General features: G+C 36.7%; 1 protein-coding gene across 1 annotated transcript in view; it reads right to left on the reverse strand.

Moving 5' to 3' along the window:
• FAT4 (FAT atypical cadherin 4) overlaps window positions 1-24,469 on the reverse strand; it is a 183,898-nt gene that overhangs the window by 50,890 nt on the left and 108,539 nt on the right. Inside the window, exons 7-8 of the mRNA XM_055405783.2 lie at window positions 12,285-12,465; window positions 1,561-1,811 (exon numbers count right to left, since the gene is read on the reverse strand). Of these exons, the coding sequence (XP_055261758.2) occupies window positions 1,561-1,811; window positions 12,285-12,465 (432 nt within the window). The remainder of the gene's footprint in view (window positions 1-1,560; window positions 1,812-12,284; window positions 12,466-24,469) is intronic.

Below are 24,469 nucleotides of genomic sequence, written 5' to 3' on the forward strand. Positions count from 1 at the left end.
ACATTTTATATAATCATATACACAAAAATAATATGCTTAAAAAATAACTGTCAATTCCTCATGCCCACTGTTCTATGGGAAAAGTTTTTTATCTGTGGGCTATTCTCATATGGAGATAAAGTATACATATGAATGTGTGTGTATACACGTGTGTGTGTGTACTACAATAATTATAAAGTATACACACACACATATATATGAACAATTATAGTGTAGTAAGAAGTAAAAATTGAAGAATAGACTCAATTTGGATTCCAAAAGTTAGTGCTTGGGATGAAGGCCAAAGTAGAACAGACTGTAGAGGAGATAATGCTGAAAACCTACCATAAGGACATGTTTTTGATAGACTTATTCAGAAACCTTTCCCAAACCTGCACTCCTACCCCTGCACAAGAGTTTGTGACACAAGTGAAAAGTAGTCTAATATTAAGAAGGCCAGTGATTCAGCTAAATTTACAATATGTTTAATGAGGGGGGAAAATGCCTAAGTCTTACTCACTTTGTATAGGAGATGGTAGAATGCATCATTACACATTGGGTGTAACTAGAATCATGCCTGCTAGCATCATTTCAGCTGAAGGCCCACTCCAGGGATTCATGACATTGATACGGGCTTTTTCTTTTGATAAAAAGTTGGCACAAAAATTCATGGATTTTATACTTTCAACTGGTAGCAACTAGACCCTCTCAAGTGAATAGAAGATCAAAATTCACTAGAGGTGAAATTGAGGATCTGGTTTTTTTTTTTTTTTTTCTCTCTCATTAAAAATATCTTAAAGGAGAGAAAATTAAATTAATTATAACTTTATTTATTTTCCAGTTTCAAAATTCATTTCAAAAATTACCAATGGCAGATGATTTCTGCAGTTCCTAAGAGAGTAGGACATTCTTCGCAAAGAAGCAAATAAACCCAAACTAAACTTAAAAGAGGGTTTGAAAGATAAATACATATTGTCAATGTGAACATGGTTCATTATCAGCTCCATACACATATTAACAGAAAAAACTTCACCTACTAAAGCTAAGTTAAAAATATTTATAGTAGTAATTAACTAGAAGGATTCTTTCAATAAACCTTTTGAAAATTTGTCTATGAAGCATTGGATAAAATATTAATTTTGTATGAATGAATACAGTTGAGAGCCTAGTACCTCCAAGATAACGTTTCAGGTATAATGTAAGGACATGGCATGAAAAATAGATAATGTCCTTCCTATCAGGGCACACACAAATTACATCTCAGGACAGAAACCCACTTGACTACAAAGTGAAATCTATTTTCATATTTACCAATATTCAGTTAAAATTAAGAAACAGCACTAGGAAAGCTATGGCAATTATGAAATCTTAAATACAATTGGCCTGAGAAGAAAAAGTTAGTTTGCAAGAGTCAATGTTCCTTCAATTGCTTTAGGCAAGAGTTGAATTTTAGAGGATTTTCAAACTTTGGCTACATCAGAAATATACCTGTAGAAAAAATATAAATGTAATTATAGGAAGTGCCTAATGCATAGTTTTTATTTATTATGATCTGTGAGACATCAGAGGTGGTTTGGTTACCTGGCGGAGTAGGAGATGGGATGTGTGTGACATACGGGTGATGCTGAAATCTTGGTGGGTTGTCATTGACATCAGTCACTGTGACGAGCACACTGGTAGAACTGGAAAGAGGTTCCGGGGAGCCAGAATCGCTGGCAACAACCACTAAAGTATAATTCTCTTTTGTTTCCCTGTCTAGCAATGCGCTGGTGATGATTTGTCCTGTGGATGGGTTGATGGTGAACTGAGAATTTCCACCAATGATCCTATAACTAAAGCAGAGAACAGAAAGGCATATTTCTTCCAGTTTTAATGCTGCAACGTCTATTTACTAGAATTTTAATAAGCGAGGCAGAAAAGTCAGGGAAAATATTACAAGATCACAGAACAATGAAAGAATATGCTAGTTCACATTTTATGTGAGCATCACATTAACAGTCTTTATGGCAAGATGTCCTATGACCTCAAGCAGGTCTTCACAAGGTTTGTGAGCTTTCTAAATCATGCAAGTCCCCAGAATATACCCAGAAGACTCTCATATTTTAAATAAACCAGCCTGAAAGCATAAATCTGGCTCTTGCTCTAATATTGTGGTCAGTGGCCAGGATCACAGATGAACATCTGTTAAATACATCTAAAAAGTATTTATCTGCTGTGTGTACCAGAAAAGATCAGTGGAAGGTCTTGTTCTCTAAAGACCAAACACTGTATGTGACACATATTGACTATCCAGAACAGCACAAGAACTGATTATTTATACAGAGACATTCCTAGTTACTAATTCTCTCATTTGCTATTCCTCATATGGCCACGCTGCTTTGCTTTCCTGTTGTAAGGAGTGGTATGACATCTTCATGGATATTTTGATGCTAACCAGATTGGTTAGTGGGCAGGAGTTTCCACTGAGAATAGCTTCTCTCTTCTTTCTAAAGAAAAGGCTATCTGTGTATATTTCTGAGAGCTCAGCTAGGAAAGAAGTAGCTAAGCTTGAAGGTTCAGAAGTTGGCTGTGGTCCAGAATGTTTTCTGTTGGAGGGTAGCGAGGAAATGAGGAAATGGATATCTTTCAAGTCTTCTCCTTCATGCCAACAAACAAATGCCCTTGTTGGAACTAACGGGTGTTTTTATAGTTTGCTTTGTGTCCATAAAAACATAGCAACGGCAAGTGTCTAATAGAAACAGCAGGAAAAAGTTTACATCTCAGCCAGTGCACATTCTTCCTATTAACTTCATTGGTTAAAACAAACATTTTGGCACCTTCATCCTTTCTCAGAGACATCAGGAACTATTAAAGAGCTACGTGTTCTTTTGTTTGTTTTTCAACAAAAGAGTTTCTATAAAATGAGAGCTAAATAGATGGAGCATAGAGAGGGAGTTTGGTTGAGAACTGATTTCAACATTGATAAAGTACATTGTATCACTCAGATTCGAACATCTTACGGCGACTTCACATGCAAGATCAGGAGTAAGAACAACAAAGATTGTATTTCCTGGACCAGATATTAAAAGTATTATTACTGATTATTAACATCCTTACACAGTAGACAATACCTATTCCCAATATTAAAATAAAAATATCATAGGTTTGGAAGTTAGAAATTCAGGAGTCATGAAATAATCACATTGTCTTATCTTTTATAGAAAGTCTGTAGAAACCTGGGTTATGAGAAGTATGTGATTTTATTTTGGGATAACTTAATAGGGAGAGAAAAAGTGCTTCATAGTGCCACAAGCTTTTTTTTATGACAGCGAAGGTCAGGGTTCAATCAAATATTTGTTCCCTTAAGAATTCACATATAAAAATAAGAAGGATGCAAAAAGCATGCAAATTTGATTTGGACGTCTTGTATATGAGAAAGTCATGGTATATTAGATTGAGCAATGTGTTGAAAGGCAAATGATGAGAGTTCTGGCCCATGCTGAACTCAATAATCCATAAAAGAACTTTGGAAAGTAGTCTTTAGTCTTTATTTTATGCTATTGCACATAAGACTGTTTAAAAGTAGCTAATATATTTACTATTTTCCAAAATTAAAGACTAAATTGCCATGTTAACATGTGGTTAATTTTTTCTAGACTTTGTTTCTGAAATGTATGAAAAGTGTATCCTAAATACTAGATATCCTTTACTATCTTACAATATCTATAATACTAGTTTTAATCAAATTTATACTTTTAAGTTAAAAAAAAAGAGAGATAAAAGAAGCATATGTGATAATATAAAATGAACAGACTGCCAACATCATGTGCCTGGGTTTTCCCTACTTCATTCATTTTTTTTTTTTTTTTTTGAGTTTTGGTTCACTTCTCATCTTTCATGAATCTCTGTATTGCTTCTCTGATCCAAATTAGGTTTTTTTATGGTTATGAACTTTTTTAGATCAAGTCTTGTGCTACCTTCTTAAATCTAAACACCTATTCTTCTCTAACGACTCAGATGGTAAAGAATCTGCCTGCAATGCAAGAGATCCACTATTGATCCCTAGGTCAGGAAGATCCCCTGGAGAAGGGAATGGCTACCCACTCCAGTATTCTTGCCTGCAGAATCCCCACAAACAGAGGAGCCTGGCAGGCTACTGAATGACTAACACTTTCATTCTTTCTTTCATGGCTGTTCTTTACAGTTTTGTAGTATCTTATTGTGTTAGTGTATACTCAGCAGACGACAAGGATTTCATTTATTTCCTCATTTAAGCCTCAGAACCGTCCTAATAGTGTGGTTTTGTACTAGATTTTTAATTGCTAGGGAATTGAGTCTAAGGGAAGCTAATACAGTTGCACAAAGATGCATAAAGTCTATAAATGGCAGATGAAGACTTTGAACTTCTGTCTTTATGACCTCAACGTACACTTTTCCCATTATCCTACAGTAGAAGGAAGTTGAGACACAGCCTGGGGGGTTTTAGGGGAGACAAGAAATGCTGTAGCTCATGGTAAGCCCAAAAGCAACTCTTGTGAAGGTGTGCTGATGTAGGATTGGTTTACAATGATTTAGTTCTTTATTGTATGGCGCTAGTGTTAAAGAACCTGCCTGCCAATGCAGGAAACATAAAAGACACAGTTTTGATCCCTGGGTCAGGAAGATCCCCTGGAGAAGGAAATGGGAACCCACTCCAGTATTCTTGCCTGGGAAATCCCGTGGATGGAGAAACCTGGTGGGCTATGGTGTATGAGGTCTCAAAGAGTTGGACAGGACTGGAGAGAATGAGCACACACACAGAGTTCAATGTCAATCAACAAAGATCTTCATTTCTTTTGTGACTCAAGAAATTTACTGTTTCAAATTACTGGTGTAAACAGATCATTATTATCTAAAATCTCAATCGTTGCATTTGTAAAGCTGAATTATCCCCATTTGATTTTGTGAATCTTTTATTAACCTCTTCCTGAGATTTACTATGATCATAAGAAACTGTGTTGTGGGCTGCTAGAATATGATGATCTAGTAATAGTTTAGAAACTGAACTCTGGAACATAGTTCCCTTGGACATGAATTTTGATCTCACTCAAGTACTTAAATTCATAAAATTTCCTAACCTTTCTAAGTCTTCTCTATCTATAAAGTATTATGCATGTATGTATTCCTTTCATTTGGTAGCTTTTGAGTGTCAAATGTAATTTCTTTAGAAAAGCACCTGGCATTGTAATTAGTATGTGACATGAATTCAAAATTTAGGTTTATGTTCATAACAGTATCCACACATAGCTATAATAAACTATCATTTTTAATCTATTATAATCCATCTTTATATTTGGGTGCGTGCATGCATGCTAAGTCAGTTTAGTCATATCCACCTCTTTGCGACTCTATGGACTGTAGCCCACCTGGCTCTCTGTCCATGGGGATTCTCCAGGCAAGAATACTGGAGTGTGTTGCCATTCCCTCCTCCAGGGTATCGTCCTGATCCAGGAATCACATCCATGTTTCTTATGTCTCCTGCATTGGCAGGCGGGTTCTTTAGATTCACACCACCTGGGAAGCCCTTATATTTGGGTAAAATGAACTAACAGATAGAAACATGGATTAAGTAGGTAAAAAAATTCTGAACTCAAGCTTATATCCTAGATACAAGAAAGATACATGAAAAAGTAAATGCAAAACCTGGCCATCTATTTAAGTGCTAAGTGCTCTGAAACTGCTCAGAAGCATTGTTTCAGGAATTCAGAAGACACAGAGATTGCTTTCGACTAGAAAAGCCTTTCCTGGAGAACAGTAAATTTAGGTTAAGATTTAAAGGGGTTACTCATTTAAAGGGTTACTCATCTTACAATAGGGCTTCCTCAGGTAGTGCCAGTGCAGGAGATGCCAGAGACTCCCTGGTTCAGGGAAGATCCCCTGGAGTAGGAAATAGCAACCCATTCCAGTATTCTTGCCTGGGAAATCCTATGGACAGAGAAGCCTGGCGGGCTACAGCCCATGGGGTCACAAAGAGTTGGTGTTGACTGAGCACACACATATCTTACAATAGTAATGAAAAGGGAGAATGAAGGTATTCTAGGCTAGGAGTCAACAACTTGCTATAAAAGATCAGTAAATATTTTAAATTAGTAAATATTTTAGTAAATATTAGTAATATAAGTAAATATTTTCAGCTCTTTACACCATCAGATCTCTGTTGCAGCATTCAGCTTGCCCTTGTAATGCAAAATCAGTCATAGACAATACACACATGAATAGGCGTGGCTATGTTCCAGTAACACTTTGTTTACAAAAGTAGGCTCTGGCCGGAATTTGGCCTGCAGGTTGTATTTAGAGAACCCTGTTCTAGGATAGAGAAGGACTTGAACAAAGCCAAAATGCTTGGGAAAGCACAAATCCTTTTACCAGAAGCAGAAAGTGATCCAGTGAGGCTGAAAGTTTGGCTATACATTGAAGACTTGTGCAGAATAAGCTTAGAGAGATGCTGGGGCTGTTTATGGAGTGGCTGGAATATGCAGACTAGGTCTTATGCCCTAGGCAAACTGGAAGTTAAAAACTTTTGAGGATGGGGGAGTTTCACTCAAAGCTGAAATTACAGAGCTAGGGGGTTCATATGACTGCCATTGTTCTTTCATTCACTGACTGACTCTGCTCATCCAAATTCCTTCCTACAAACTTGAGAGGAATTATCACAAAACATAAACTAGTCACGTTACTGGCCACCTTAAAACATTTCAGTTGTTTCTCCAACTAGAGGCAAAAAAAAATATATATATATATGAATCTTCTCATAAGGTATACAAGGCTCATTCCTAACCCACACAAACCATACTGAATAGCTTTATTTTTCTGATGCTATGTTTTTGCATAGCCTTACCTTCGTACCTGTTTCTGTCTTTGCCTAGAATGTCTTTCATCCTTTATTTGTTCATAAACTATTTCTCTGTCTTTCCAAAAATCATCAGTTACACAAAGCTTCTACTTATTTCCTCAGGTTTCACTGACTATTGATTGCACATATCCTGTGTTTAAACTATGCTTGTTACAAGGTACTATAATTGTAATACAGCAAAATTACCTTCTATATTAAAGATTTCTCCTCAGAACTTAACAAAGTACCTGGGATGTCGTAAGAGCTTCAAAATTATACATGATGCATGCATGCTAAGTTGCTTCAGTTGGGTCTGACTCTTTGCAACCCTATGGACCATAGCCCACCAGAATCTTCTATCCATGGGATTCTCCAGGCAAGAATACTGGAGTGGGTTGCCATTTCCTCCTCCAGGGGATCTTCCTGACTCAGGGATACAACCCGAATCTCACATCTCCCTCATTGGCAGGCAGTTCTTCAACACTAGCGCCATATAGGAAGCCCTTATACAGAAGAGTATGGTATATAGATTGCTGCTACTGCTGCTAAGTCGCTTCAGTCGTGTCCGACTCTGTGCGACCCCATAGACGGCAGCCGACCAGGTTCCACCGTCCTTGGGATTCTCCAGGCAAGAACACTGGAGTGGCCTGCCATTGCCTTGGGAGGATTATAAATCAGTGTCAGGAAAGTAAGTTAATTTTTATTATGCTAATCTGGGCATGATATAATTATGGACTGAATTAGGATCTTGGCAGGAGGAATACACAGAAAAGGAATACAGAGGTGGAAAAGATGACTGTTAGCTATCAGGACAGGAAGACAAAGAAAGTGAGACAGTATCATTAAAAGAAAGCAGAAAGCCAAGATGAGAAACAGAAAAGGTTAGGCGCTTCTGATATGTTGTGCTTATGATCCCAGCAGACTCTCTAGGTAGAAGTGCCTACTGGAGAGTTACCAATATGGGTGGGAATCTCTTGGAATGGAGTCAGAGTTGATAAAACAGGTTTGGAGGTTTTCTGCATCGTTTTCTAGTGTTTTCTGCATAGGTGCAGCCATGGAAATGGGTAATTCTCTGTTTTCTCTCTCTGTCTTTCATATGTCTTTTCATACATATGAAAATGAAGAAAGAAAAGTGCTGAGAAAAAGTGGTGTGGGGAATGTACAGATTACTATGAAGAGAGAAAGAGGAAACACAGAAGGCAAATTAGAAAGTGTGGTTAGAGATGCAGAGTGAGGACTAAGAAATAATATTGACACAGGCACTGAGGAGAAAATAAAATGCCAGTAAGAAAGGATGACCTGTGATACAACCGGTAAAGAGAAATAAGGATTCAGAAATCACTGGACTTGAAAAATTTCAGCAGAATATTCAAATAGTCTTTTTTAGCAAAGCAATGGAGGAGAAATTTGATTGAGAGATTTTGAGGGAGTACTCCACCCTCTCAAAAATGAGGTGTTAAAAAAATGTAAGTAAATAATATTCTAAAGTTCTAAAGAATATTAGAATTACTCATTTAATGAATTTCCTTAGGTGCCAATCACTGCTAGGTCGGAGATGTTTTTTTAAGAAAGAACATATTAGGATAGGAGTAAAATAGTTATTAGAATGCTATAAAGAAAAACACATAAATTTAGTAATTTTAATATCACAATTCGGAGAAGGCAACGGCAAGCCACTTCAGTACTCGTGGACAGAGGAGCCTGGTGGGCTACAGTCCATGGGGCCGCTACTAGTCGGACACGACTGAGTGACTTCATTTTCACTTTTCACTTTCACACATTGGAGAAGGAAATGGCAACCCACTCCAGTGTTCTTGCCTGGAGAATCCCAGGGATGGCGGAGCCTGGTGGGCTGCCGTCTATGGGGTCGCACAGAGTCGGACACGACTGAAGTGACTTAGCAGCAATATCACAATTATGTGTAAGAGACATTTGCACATATTAACTGATTTCACATATGGGCTTCCCCAGGTGACACTAGCAGTTAAGAACCTGCCTGCCAACCACACAAGACATAAGAGACATGGGTTCGATCCCTGGGTCAGGAAGAATTCCTGGAGAAGGAAACAGGAAAACACTTGGCACCTAGCAGGTGGTCAATATATATCAGTATTTAATTCTCACAAATTGGAAAGCAGTAATTCTTTACTCCTCTTTTACTGATGGATATACTGAGCCTTGGGAGTGTGCACACTGTCACTCAGTTGTGTCCAACTCTTTGTGATCTCATAGACCAAAGCCCACTAGGCTGCTCTGTCCACAGAATTCTCCAGGCAAGAATACTGGAGTGGTTTGCCATGCCCTTCTGGGGATCTTCCCAGCTCAGGGATCAAAGCCACATCTCTTATGTCTCCTGCATTTGCAGGCAGGTTCTTTACCACTGACACCACCTGGGAAGCCCCATAGTGAGCCTTAAAGATACTAAAATGACTTTCCTAAGTTATGTAGGGCTTCCCAGGTGGCTCAGAGGTTAAAGCGGCTGCCTCCAATGCGGGAGACCCGGGTTCGATCCCTGGGTCGGGAAGATCCCCTGGAGAAGGAAACGGTAACCCACTCCGTTATTCTTGCCTGGAGAATCCCATGGACGGAGAAGCCTGGTAGGCTACAGTCCACGGGGTTGCAAAGAGTCGGACATGACTGAGCGACGGAACGGAACGGAAGTTATGTAAGTAAATAGGAACCAGAACTCAATATCAGATATTCTGAGCATTTCTCTAGGGATAAAGATGTGATCCAGGAAAGAGGGATTTCTGAAGATCCAGAGAGAAATGTAGTAACTGTTGAATTAAAGATCTGAAGGAAGAAAATCTAGCGGGATGCGATCAAGAGCACAGAGTAAGGGATTTACCTTTGGACGTTCACTCTGCTGATGCAGTTTTGTGACTTTCTCCAATGTTATGACATAAAATAATTAAAAGTGAGGTTTGAATGGACATTTGGTCAGTTGGGGGAAAAAAGGAATACATTTCTATAAAAACTAAATTCTGGAATGGGTGTCTGGGAAGCAAAGATAAAAACTAGATAAAGACTGGGAATTAATGCAGGCTGGTTTACTACAAGGGAAAATATAAAACGTTATGTAAAGTGTAAAACTCAAAATAAGTACACCATCCATGAAAAGGTATAACTTGATCAAACTGGTGGAAAGAAGAATATAAACAAATATTTGTTGGATAGCTGTTGTGTAAAAGATCACATTAGGCTCTACAGGAAAATTAACATCACACATAAAAGGTGGTGCTTTTAGAGAACCCATCAGTAGTTGGTAAAATGGCTTAAATACGTAATATTTAAGTAGCTAATATGGAAATTAATACACAAAAATCTATATTAACCAGAGGAGAAGATGGATTTTCTCCATGATTCCACGAGTAGCAAGAAGTGATTAACATCCAAAATACATATTACATTAAAAACAAAGCAAGCCAGAGTATATAAGGTTGAAGTTGGCATAACGATGCAATAGAATAAGGAAATATTTTTCTTTTAAGTTGTAATAAGTGGGAATAACAGACCACCTGACCTGCCTCCTGAGAAATCTGTATGCAGGTCAAGAAGCAACAGTTAGAACTGGACATGGAACAACAGGCTAGTTCCAAATCAGGAGAGGAGTACATCAAGGCTGTATATTGTCACTCTGCTTATTTAACTTACATGCAGAGTACATCATGAGAAATGATGGACTGGATGAAGCACAAGCTGAAATCAAGATTGCCAGGAGAAATATCAATAACCTCAGATATGCAGATGACACCATCCTTATGGTAGAAAGTGAAGAAGAACTAAAGAGCCTCTTGATGAAAGTGAAAGAAGAGAGTGAAGAAGCTGGCTTGAAACTCAATCAGAAAACTAAGAACATGGCATCTGGTCCCATCACTTCATGGCAAATAGATGGGGAAACAGTGGAAACAGTGACAGACTATTTTTTGGGGCTCCAAAATCACTGCAGATGGTGACTGCAGCCATTAAATTAAAAGACACTTGCTCCTTGGAAGAAAAGTTACAATCAACCTAGACAGCTTATTAAAAAGCAGAGACATTACTTTGCCAACAAAGGTCCATCTAGTCAAAGCTATGGTTTTTCCAGTAGTCATGTATGGATGTGAGAGTTGGACTATAAAGAAAGCTGAGCACCTAAGAACTGATGCTTTTGAACTGTGGTGTTGGAGAAGATTCTTGAGAGTCCTTTGGATTGCAAGGAAATCCGACCAGTCAATCCTAAAGGAAATCAGTCTTGAATATTCACTGGAAGGACTGATGCTGAAACTCCAATACTTTGGCCACCCAATGTGAAGAGCTGACTCATTTGAAAAGACCCTGATGCTGGGAAAGATTGAAGGTGAGAGGAGAAGGGGATGGCAGAGGATGAAATGTTTGGATGGCATCACTGACTCAATGGATATGAGTTTGAGTGAACTCTGGGAGTTGGTGATGGACAGGGAGACCTGGAGTGCTGCAGTCCATGGGGTCGCAAAGAGTTGGATACGACTGAGAGATTGAACTGAACTGAACTCTCCTAATTTAAGAGTGAATATGATAATTTTTGCAAAATAAAAAAAGGATCAATTTGTATTATATCTGACTCTATGAGACAATAGTTATTTGAAGAGTTTTCACACATAGGTTTTAGCCCAAGGACTCTGGGCTGGGCATGGCAGCTATGACAAAGTATTCCAGAAGTGATGCACTGCCACTTCAAGTCCTGGCTTTTAAGAACATTAGCAGCTTTCACCTGAGGTCCTGGAACCCAGAGGTTTTTCTACCATATAAAGAAGTCCAGCTATCCTGCTGAAGAACCACATTAAAAAGCCCTGTGACCACAAGAGCAAAGAAGGGGCTCAATGGAGCCTGACATTCGAGCCATCCCTGCCAAGGCATCATGAATGTGAGTGAAGCCATCTTGGGTCCTCCAGACAGTCACCAGGCAAATACCACTAAGTGACACTAGTCAATACATGAAGCATGACCTTCCCCCTGACCTGTGTCCTAATTCCTAAATTACCAAAGAATGAAATGCAATAATATAAATAATATTAATAAGATAAAATTTTAGAACAATAAGATCATTATTGCTTTAATCCTCATTTTAGGCATAGTTGGTTATTTAGCAATAGTTCCTGATGGCTTAGACAGTAAAGAATCTGCCTGCAATGTAGGAGACCTGGGTTCGATCCCTGGGTCAGGAAGATCCCCTGGAGAAGAGAATGGCTACTCACTCCAGTATTCTTGCTGGGAGAATTCCATTGACAGAGGAGACTGGTGGGCTACAGTCCATGGGGTCACAAAGAGTCGAAGATGACTGAGCAACTAAAACTTTCACTTACTTTCAACCACAATAGGGTTAGGTGTTAATACTACGACATTTCCAATGAAATGAAGCATTATATGCATTTTGTTCAAATGCTAAAGTTTAATGAGAAAAGTAATCAAAATTTACAAAGGAAAAGGCACTGACCTGATAACCGCATTGGTTGAAGCATCAATATCTGAGGCATTTACCAATATAACATCTGTCCCAGTTGGTGCGTCTTCAGGAATTGTCGTGAAATACATTTTACTGGCAAAAGTGGGGACATTGTCATTGATGTCATCCACTATGACATTGATTGTTCCAGTTCCTGTCAGTGCAGGGAATCCTAGAGGGGAAAGAAAACCAAGTCTTAATGTTCGTAAATCACAAAAATAATCGCAAGCTTAACAATGGGTTGTAGACAGAACTACTAAAGAGAATGTAGAAAACACCCCAAGGTAATATTTGTGAACACATAGACAGGTGATTGAGTAATTTTTAGTTTTGTTACAAGAAAAATATTTTTATTTAGGGACTAGTATTCCAACTCTTTCCTAGTGATACTGCACAAAAAGAATATGTCAACCTCCTAGTCTATTTTAAAGGTACTCACTCAGCAATGCGGAACACAACAATATCATTTAAATGCCACAAAAGAGGCACTATTGGTTTCTCTAAAATTATAGTAAAATAGCTCAAGCCGGATTTGGAGCACCCCTCTGGATCTGGAATAGCTGGCCAGCTGACAAAGCAGAATTAAAAACTGTATTCCTAGACGTGACTATCAATGCTATCATAAAAAAAGTTAACTAAGTTTTGAGGCCTTTAAATCCCCTTTTCTGTATAAACTTTTATTTCTTTGCAAAAAATTTAAAAAAGAAAGCACTCTGACCTTTCACTTGCGGGAAATAGCATGTCAATGGGATGACTTGAAATCATTTCTGTTGCATTTATTTAATGTTTAAGGTAAATGTGAAACAATTCATTTTTATTCCCTGTTCCAGTGCTATTATCAGCATATAGTGAAAATGCAGCATTTAACAAATCCCTGGAGCACATTGTCTATACTACACAGGGTTCTTTAGAAGACTCTTGTGTGGTGAAAGTCAGATGTCATATTTAGTTGATTCTGTGGGTTATATTAAAGGTAAATGGCAAAATCATCTGCTTTTGGTTGTTTTTCAGAATCATTTTTCAAACTTTAATAAACCAAAATAGAAATAATGAAGGTCTGTTTACCTATATTTATCTAAAATAAAATAAGGCCCTATATACTCTCAACTTTAAGATACAACGCTTCTTCCCATAAAATTATTTCCCATTAAATGAAGCTTAAATTCTACTTACTTTTGGTATTCCATATTTTGTAAATAAAGCCATTCTTTCATTTCCTCATTCATTTCTCTGTAAAATGTTTATGAATATCTCTCTAGTATCATGGAATGGTGTTGAGATTCACAACCTTCCAATATTATTTTTTGTAATAATATTCTTATGATTTGCTAATATGTCCTTAGTGCTCTTCAGACTTTTTCCTGTGTTCTTAGATTGTCATTACTGATGGCACAGTACCAATCAATTTTATGTTCCAATGTATGGGAACCAAAAATCAATAGACTAAAAAATTATGGAATGCAGTGGTTTTTGTGCTCTACGCAAGGAAGCTCAAATTCTATGTTAGATGAAAAATTTGTATGACCACTTTAACTGGGCACTATGACAAGGCATGATATCTCCTGGAAATCTATTCAATTAAATTTAGGCTGCAAGCTGATCTCTGTTGCCTTCTCTGTGAGACAATTTATGTCAAGAATTCCATTTATATTAACATATTTTAAAATTAATTTCTCCAGATATCTTACCTTTTAGGTGTTGGATTTTATATTGAAGAAAAGAAAACTAGTTCACACTCTTTGCCTTTTCTGCATAATGAACTACAAATATTAAAATACTGTACTTGCCTTTTCACTAACAATGGTAGGATAATAGCATACAATAATTCACATTCAGGACAGATTTAGAAGTATTATAAACAATGAAGAAGCACATCAAAATAATACTTTTAAAATCTCACTCAACATAAACATTTATTGAATCTTTAGGCATTCATGTACTGGTTTAAGAAATACCTGAATTGTCTACTCTTCATAAGTTAGTACGGCTGTTACCTCCATGTTATATATAAATAACATGAAAGAAAGGGATAGAAAGGTTGAGCAACTTTTTTAGGGCCATTAACCTGGTGAGGTCGCGGAGGGTCGGACACGACTGAGCGACTGAACTGAACTGAACCTGGTGAGGAATGGAACTAGGTTTTGAATTGAATGGGGAGCTCTTGACCACTGACATAAAAGCCAGAAGGTGTTGGCGACAGGACACACGTTGCTCAGTGAAATGCTCTGGGACTCTGGACAAGCCAGTCTCAGGGAACAACACGAGGCATAAGCTAGAGAAAGAGGCCCATCTGTGGCGGACCTTAGCTTTTGTCCAGGTTAAGCTTGTGTAGCATTTGGGGACATCTGTCTGGCCATAAATTTTTAATTTTTCACAGCACATGTTAAAGCCCAAATGAATATTTTCTGAGTTACTATGGATGACCAGTGTTTGGCCCTAAGCTCTGAAATGTGTGTTTAATTATACACAGTTTAGTGAAATGGAAGTTAATTGTGTGAATGATGTTAGTATCTCTCCCATTGTCTGCTTGTAAAAAGCAATAACTAGAGCTTGTCTGTGCATTTGTGTGGACAAAAGGGGATGTCATGGGAAGGAGGGGCTATCTCTGATGAATCGTGAGAGGGGATAACTAAATCAAGGTCCCAGCTATCATGAAAGGCTCTTTTATCTCTATTACTGACACTGAATTCCACTCACTAAATCTGTCTCCGTATATACAAAATGGGAATAATGAGAACAAACCTACCCCAATAGGGGTGTGGAGGGGAATGTAACATGTTTAGGATAGTGCCTGGTACATAGAACGTATTTGGTATTACTCTTCGTCATTGTACTTGTTTTAGAAATCAGGAGAAAAAAAGGAAAATTGACATTTAAAATGTCAGTTTTTAATCTTACAGATTACTGTGTCATAATTCTCAGGATTTTTGTCCCCTGACAAAACTTTCAAGTCAGTCCTATGAAAAAATTATTCAGGAAAAGATTTTGAATCATTCTTTTAATGATTTTTTTTTGTAGTTATAAGTGTATGAGGCTCAGCTTTCAAAACTTGCACAGCTTTGTATAAGATGTGTTGAAATGAAAATTTAAAAATGCAAAATTTACAAATTTCAAGTGAGAGAAGACCTGAAAATGTCTGATATGCTCTCTAATCAACAGTGCTTAAACTTGTTAAGAAATAACTCAGTAACTGCCAAATGGTTTTATCTTTGGTATTCTAAAGTGTCTGACGACACACATATGAAAAACCTTATAAAATGATGACTAACTCATTTGGTCAGGAACATGTGATTTCTTTCCTTGTCTATAAACTACATAAATGTTATTGCTAATGTGTTTTCTGAATTAGTAAGCAAAAAGAAAAAGAAAAAAAAACACAAAACATTGTTTACCTTAGAAAATATTCAACAAATTCAATCTCATGGTTTCCATACCAGAGAACAACTAATTTTTCCACAAGCTCTTGAAAGCACACCAGCAACAGCATATGATCCTGGCCTGAGAAGTGGCCCCATGGTAATCCCATATCCACATGGGGCATCTTCTCAAGCCAAGAACCATCACGAGTCCCCTTTCCTCCACTTGTTAGCAGTCACAGCTCACTTTAATAGCACTTGGGCTTCTTCTCTTCCTCTTTTCTTCAAGAATTGATAGAGTGACCCGATTTCTACAATGGCCTCACTTTCTTGCCCCAGGGGATGGGCATGCAGGTCTTATTGACTTTTAAAGTTTTACAAGGAAATTGTACAAAGACATAATTCTACATTTCTAAGTCTCTTACTGGGATTTAACTAACTCTGAACTCTGCCTCCAATATTTCTCTTTTATTCTCAGGGTAGGGCTTTCCACCGCTCAGCTCACTCTAGCCTCAGACTTGTCCTCCACAAAGGCCCTGCCTCTCAGCTCTAGGCAGGAAGATGAAATCAAGGGACAGAAAGCAGAAATGTCCCCTGATTTTGAGTGAATAAGCCTCATATCCCAGGTGGCTTCGTGATAAAGAACCCACCTGCCAATGCAGGAGAGGCAAGTTCGATCCCTGGGTCAGGAAGATCCTCTGGAGGAGGAAATGGCAACCCACTCCAGTATTCTTGCCTGGAAAAATCTCATGGACAAAGATTGATGGGCTGCAGTCCAAAGGGTTATAGAGTCGGACTTGTCTGAGCACAACAACACAACAAAGACTTATATCTACAACAGACTTCTCGGATGAAGGACACAAGTTACCTAGTCCTTGGTGCACACTATCACTTTCTTATCTCCTTATGGAATGATGAAGCCACATTTTATTGCTTTTCTGTGTTTGCTTGCTTTTGAACCCTTTCTCTTAATCTAGTGAAGAAGTGGTTCTGGTGCTTATGTTCCTATTTCCCAACATCTTTTGGGAACTATAGTCCACGTGAAGTGCTACATGATGTTCACTATAACTTTACCTTCAGTTCAGAACTTTCCGAGCTGATACTCCCAACTGACTTCTTTGTTCTCTCCTCTTGCAAATTACTAGAGACCCTCAATATTAGTATGCTAAAAACTCTAGTCTTAATTAGTCCATGTAAACTTAGCCTGTATATTTGTATATAAATTGAAAAGCATATGTGCATATACATGCACACATATGTATTTATAGATACATATTATTGAACACTTATTTGATAATAGTATTTGAGTGGTGCTTCCCAGGTGGCATTAGTGGTAAAGAACCTTCTTGGCAATGCAGAAGACCCAGGAGACACGGGTTCGATCCCTGGGTTGATCCAGGGAAGATCCCCTGGAGGAAGGCACAGCAACCCACTCCAGTATTGCTGCCTGGAGAATCCCAGAGTAGCCTGGGGGGCTACAGTCCATAGGGTTGCAAAGAGTCAGACACGACTGAGGTGACTTAGTGGGCATGCATATGCATGAGTATCTTTTATATGTATTACTCTTAATATACAGATTCATGAAGTGGGTATTACTATTTAAGTTTTTTAATAAAGAACTTTCAACTCAAAGAACTTAAACAATTTATTTACATTTAGCCATAGTGGACAGAGCCTTCCCTGGTGCTCAGTGGTAAAGAATCTGCCTGCTAATGCAGGAGACTTGGGAGACATGGATTCGATCCCTGGGTTGGGAAGATCCTCTAGAGTAGGAAATGGCAACCCACTCCAGTATTCTTGCCCGAAAACCACATGGACAGAGAAGTATAGTCCATGGGGTCACCAAGAGTCAGAGACAACTTAGCGACTGAACACCAACAACAGTAGACAGCAGGAAAGTCAACTCTGTACTCTTGAAAAAATATATTTTCTCTGTTCACTAGGCTCAGATAAAAGTATGCCACTCTTATTGCAGATGTTTTACTCATTATTATTTTTATTGATGTACTTCTACCATATTCTCTATTAAGTTATAAAATAATTGAGAGCAGAAATTATTGTTTAATTCATCATTATCTAAACCAATAATGCATAGGTTCTCTTCAATGTTTATTAAGTTTTCCTTTGACTCTATATATGGAAATCTGATCTAGTGACTACATGGCTGAACGTTCAAAAGCCTGATCACTTCTGGGAATAAATACAGGTTTTAGCCTAAGGCTGGGGTCAGAGAACAAAACTTCTGACAAAGGTCAACATTTTGGAGATAGTCTACTACTTATAACAGAGGGTCCCAATTAATCCTGAATCCCATGAGAGGAATCAGAATACTAGGGGCCAATATTTTGCTTGGATAATGATGAATTATATAGGCAGTGGCGTAATAGGGCAAGATTACTCAGTTTCATCTGGAATTGATTTATGAGAACCAGATGCAATCAGAAAGAAGAAGTAGGATGTAAGGACATAGACTCCTGATAGAAGACAGTGAGCCAATGAATGGAGCTGAAGATAGAAGAGAAATGAAAAGACAAAAATCTCACAAATTTTTAAGTATAGAGGCAAAGAGCATACAGGAGACATGTGAAATACAATCAGAAGTCAGATGATAAAAGGAAGCTCAAATTCATTTTGTAAAAATATTTTTTATTTTAAATATCATACATCTGAGCGTGTATGTATACGAGAGTAAAAGCGAAAGTAATTGCTCAGTCGTGTCTGACTGTTTGCAACCCTGTGGACTATAGCCTGCCAGGCTCCTCCATCCGTGTAATTCTCCAGGCAAGAATAATGGAGTGGGTGGCCATTCCCTTCTCCAGGGAACCTTCCTGACCCAGGGATCGAACCTGGGTCTCCTGCATTGCAGGTGGAATCTTTACCGTCTGAGCCACCAGGGAAGCCTGTATATATATTTTATAAAGTATATATATGTATACATATATACAACGGTGGTTCAGTTGCCAAATCATGTCCGACTCTTGAGACCCCATGGACTATAGCCTGCCAGGCTCCTCTGTTCATGGGATTCTCCAAGCAAGAATACTGGAGTGGGTTGCCATTTCCTTCTCCAACACATATACAATAAATGTGGGTAAATAGATAGGAAACTTCTTAAATTTTTAGAGCAACAGCAAAAAAATACATATGATTCTGAAAAGCATTTTTTAATGTGTAAAAACACATTTCATACACACACACACACACAAAGATTATTCACAGTTTAATCTTCTGATAGTCCATTACACTTCTGTAGTTCCAAGTTTTGTCTTGAGTCATATTTTATACTCTTAAACTTGGGAAATGATTAAACTGGTATTGCCTTTGAATACTGGTGGCTTAAAAAGATCAAACATATTAGAATAAAGTTCAAGGAAACCTAAAATAAGATTTTACAAAAAAAAAAATGTTTCGGGCAACTGCTCTATCAGAAAATTCATTTTCAATAAGTGTAATGAATGAATCTAAAGATCTAATTAAAGTTCTAACTGCAGGCATTTTACATAATTTAATGTTAGGCCCCATAAATTAAACATATTTTCCTGAAACACGAGAAACTATTCAGCTGCATTAGAATTTTTGCTTAACTGAAATCTGTTGCTTTTCCACAAAGCTGATTTTATTCTTAACATCAAACACTTGGTGGAACAGTCCTCTGACTGGGTGTGTTTGTTGTAATAAAATATTATCTTCTATTTTATACCTGGAGTAAACACATATTTCTCACAGTAAGTAAGCCATCCCCTGAAAAGGTATTGAAACCAACCATTCAGTATTGACTTTAAATTATGTGATTTGACTTAAAATTGAATCCAGAAACTATGTGAAACAAGTAAATATGTAGTAGTATTTAAATATGACCAATAGCATTTATCTTAAAATTTTCATTTTATAATATATTAACACTAATTAGTTCTACAAATATGTTTATATAAATTAGGTAGGTACACGCTTAGGTAACATTTTATTTTTAATCATTTCTCAGGAATCTTTATCAAAAACACGATTTCCTTTTTATAAATTCTTATACTAAAGAATCTGCCTGTAATGCAAGAGACCCAAGTTCTATCCCTGGGTCAGGAAGATCCCCTGGAGAAGGAAATTGCTACCCACTTCAATATTCTTGCCTGGAGAATTCTATGGACAGAGAAGCCTGGTGGGCTACAGTCCATAGGGTCACAAGGAGTTGGACATGACTGAACTAAAGAAAGAACTTAGCAATGTTATGTAAATAAGACTGAAAAATTGTTCACAGTGTGAATGTAGTTAATGTCATTGAAATGTACAGTTAAAAATCATTAAAGTGGTAAAACATATGTTATATGGATACATAATTTTTAAAAGTTTATAAAATAAAATACGATGTAAACTACATATTTTATCCCTCACATAAAGTACATGATAGAGACTTAATTTTGAAGAACATTAAAAAAAAAGAACCCTAACAACACATGTTGAAACTCTATACTAGAGGCAACCACCAAATTCAAAATATAGCCTGTGTCCTGCCTACTTAGTGAAACTATCAAATTATATATCTTTGGAATAATTATCAAAATAGGCTACAAAGTAAGATTAAGTTTTAACATGACAAAATTAGAAGATTTTTGAAACAGAAAAATTCCTCATACTAAGCTTACATTATTTTCTATTATATTTAATATTTATCCTTTAGGTAATATAAACATTCTCTTTAATATTTCAATTAGTTTGTTTCCATTTCAAAGTTGGGTTTCCTTCATCTACTCAGATTTATAGCTTAAATTAAGTAAATGACAAATAGACTGAAATTACTTCATCAAATTTTAATTCTATGCAACATGATAGCAATTCCAGCTATTATTTATTGGAATTTTGGAAGCTTGATCATCTCTCTTTTTGTATTTTTATCTTATGAATATAGAAATGAAATACTATGTAGGAAAAGTTGTTTCTACTAAAGTGTAGCTGATTTAAAGAATATTATGTAAATAAATGATTTATGATAACAGTCACTAATGGGTTTTGTACTAAACTTATTGGAAATAAACAATAACCAGTTATGAACCTTGGAAACAAAATTCTCATCTAAGACAAATACCCCAATGGAAATAACCAAACTTCCTTTGACTCAAATATATAATTAAGTTAAATGCAAGTGATTTTTGGTAACTGAAGATTACCCTAGCACTGTTAGATTTATGGAATCATTGATGTCTTATGGAAAGTTTTCAAGCATTTTTCATTACTAAGAATGTTCATCATAACAGACAAGGCAAGTTCTTCTTCAACATCTTCCCACAAAGAATACTGACAGAATGCAGTCTTTCTGGAACATTTAAAAAACAACTCTCCTCAGATGTAAAATGTCATATTCCACATTTCTGACCTCTCTTTTGATTATAGAGACATTTGCAATGCAGTGACCCTCTTAGCTGAACAATGTGACAAACAGTTTTCATCCAAAATGTCATCATAGCCTCACCAAGAAAACAAGCATAATGATTAGCCCTTTTAGATTTTAGGATTAACTTTTGCAAAAGCATCATGTTTCCCCTTCATTAAAAAGTAATTTCCAATCCCTGAATAACAATGAAGTTTATCCCCTGTTTCAATCAGATGATAAATGCCCTTAATTAGGGATGCTAATAACTGAAATTTTCCCCTCACACCTATTAATTATGCTGACACATAGTTCACTACTAGACTTTTTGGCCAAATCTATAGCCAGAATATCTCTTTAGCCTGTTAGCATATTAGAGAGAGAACAGATAAATAAAGGTAATATATTTAATTTGCGCAAAATTTAATCTCCCACACCCCAATTAAATGCAAATAACACAGCACAATTGACTTACTGTATGTGCGCGGATGTGTGTATCGTACATATTGTATATTCTACATATAGTATTAAACATTTGCTTTGCACTCCGTAAAACTCTTGGATATGCATGTCTTGATCTGAGAACAGTAATCCTTTGATTTTGAATTCATGAATATTTTTTTACTCGCTGTTTCAATGGCAGAGAACTGAATGTTGTTTTTCTTTTTTTGCTGCAAAAACCATTTCTCTTTTTAATATAAAATAATATTTAATCCAAAGAGAAGAAACTCATAAACATGGTTTACGTGAAACATAATATGTTAGATGAGCTAATCTGTGGGAAAGAGTGTGTCATAGTTAAGAAACGGACTCCTTGATCAGGTTTTGTGGCTTCAGATTCTGTTTCTACTGATTAACAGCTGTAGGTCCGGGTCAAATTGTTTACTTCTCTCAGCTTTGTTTTTTTTTTTCTTTTAATTCATAATATTGGAATCCAATTTACAAGGCTGTTGTGAGATTAAATCAGATCCTATAGTAAGAAATCTGGTACGAACAAGCACTCCGCATGCACAGAATGAACATCTCTAAAGTTCATCTCTACTCAGACGTGTTTCCTAAGAAGTAAACTTCTATATCTACCTGCCATCTCCACTGGAGATTTCATAATATCTAAAATACAGTATATAAAAAAAATAATGTAAGGAAAATTCAACCTAAAAAAACCTTTCCTTTTCCTATCCTCAAATTTCTCAGGCCAATACTCTAGGACTCATGCTTGATTTGTCTCTTTTACTAATTTCCTATACCTCTAATTCCATCAAGTCCTAGTGGCTTAACCTTCAAAACGGATAAAATATTTAGCTCTTTCACACCTCCTTCATACTGTAGCCTAATTTCAAACATTCTCAAGGGCTGCTGTCATGGCCTTTTAATCACCATCTCTATTTCCACTGTAATTTTCACCACTGCCACAAAACCAGATCTCTCTTCCACAAAAACAGGCCACTCCAAAATGCCTTGTTTGCTTCCCTGTCCAAAGCTTTAACAAGACTTTGCCTTTATCTTTAAATAAAATTAAAACTTCTTTCCCTGGCCTAAAACACTGAGATGATCCAGCCTCTGCCTAATTCATTTATCAAGATTTCTCCTTTCTTTTACTCTAGTAGAGCCGTCCAGGCCTTCCAGTTGTGCTTTGAATAAAGGCAACCTGATCCCTGTCTAGGAACCGTTTCATCTGCAAATTTACAGATTTTCACGTTTCACTGTCCTGACTCTGCTATTAAAAATAATACCTCCAATTCCTTCCTCTCTAGCCACTTAACCTGCTTTATTTAATTACACAGCACCTCATATAACTCCCGATCTATATATTACATTTTGTCTATCTTTCTGACTAGAATGTAGCTTCTGTGAGGACTGTCATTTTTTTCACCACTGTATCTCCAGTTCCTAGAAGAATCCCTGGTAGAGACTGCTCCACAAATGCTTCCTGACAAAACATTGTCCAGATGCTTGTTACACATTGACAGCCCATAGACGCATATGAGTCTCATTGACTCTAATAATATTTCACTTATAAGATCTATTAAATTACCATTATAGTTTGGTTTTAATAAATGCAAATGCAAAATGACAATTGGTTGGAATAATTGGCAATATTATCATCTTCTATCTGTAAAGCCTAGTGAATTTTTTATATCTTCTCCTACTTAGCAATTTAATTTGAACAATGTCTAAATTGAAGCTTGTTCTCAAATAATCAGTATTGAAATTACTGATTCCAGTTGATTTGATGCCACTTAAAATATTTTGAAACATTTATTTATTTATTTGGAAAAAGAAAAATAACAGAATGTTTTATTCATTAGAGTACAATGAATCGCATATAAAAAGAAAAGCTTTCTTAAAATTGTTTTTTTGGAAATTTACGTTTTGCAGAGGGTAATCAGATTCTGATTTTTTTTTCAGATATACCATAAGAAAGCAAGGGCACAGTTGGAAGGCAGAAATCCTGGATATTATTCTTGACTCTGATATTCTCTGGGTCTGTAATTTCTGGCAAACTGCCTAATTGTTCCAGGCCTCAATTTTCTTATCTCAAAAATAAAGGAAATGGACTGGCTCATTTCCAAGAAGACTTCTGGCTATAAAATTAGCATTTTAAGTCAAATTTTTCTCACTTAGAAATTTTCATATATAGTTTTTTTTTAAATCCTTCCATATTACACCCTAGGTTATAACTTCAATATCCTTTATAGTCACATCTTGTTTTACTACTTTCTCGTGTACTAATTCACTTCCTTTAAGAGTAGTAGTAGATTTTAATAGGTCACAGACTATGAATTTACTGGTGAGGGTAGAAGATCACCAAAGGTTAAAAAAATTCTAAGAGACTTGGAAAATTCCATGGATATATATCTATTGGAAATGCTTATCTAAACACCAAAATCCTCATAACAAAATTAGTAACTAAAGTTTTCACATTACATTTATGTGAAGAATCATTGGCCTTTATTATTAAGCTATGTGAAGTCAAATACCACACGTGAGATATGTATTTTTTTTGGTAGCTAAAAAGGTGTTAGGTGTTTTGGGAGATATGGGAGGCTCACACTTTTTTGCTGTGGGAAGTCCAGATAGAAAAGTATTGCCAAATGCCGAAACTTTTCAAAAGCACAGTGTCTGTTTATGCAGATTCTGAGTTAGTGAGCCAGACCAAGAAAAGGTAGGCAGGACATCACAAAGTAGAGATAAGACCTACCTAGAAACATCTACTAGATAACAGAATTGAATAAGAGCTAGAAGGTTCAGGGGAGAGTCATGAGAATATAGCTCAAGAAGTATTTTTAAGCATTTGAAACTGAATTAAAGCCATAAAACGCTTCAGTGGGTCTTTACATATGACTGCAATTTATCACATCACACTAAACACCACAGAGTCTTAAATGCTTATGCTGTTTTTCAAAGCAGGGGTCAATTTGAATGACCACAACCAAAGTAGCAAAAACTTCTGGAATTTC

The sequence above is a fragment of the Moschus berezovskii genome, chromosome 19 (assembly GCF_049115385.1).
Source record: "Moschus berezovskii isolate FMDL1 chromosome 19, NW_MosBer_1.0, whole genome shotgun sequence".
NCBI lineage: Eukaryota > Metazoa > Chordata > Mammalia > Artiodactyla > Moschidae > Moschus > Moschus berezovskii.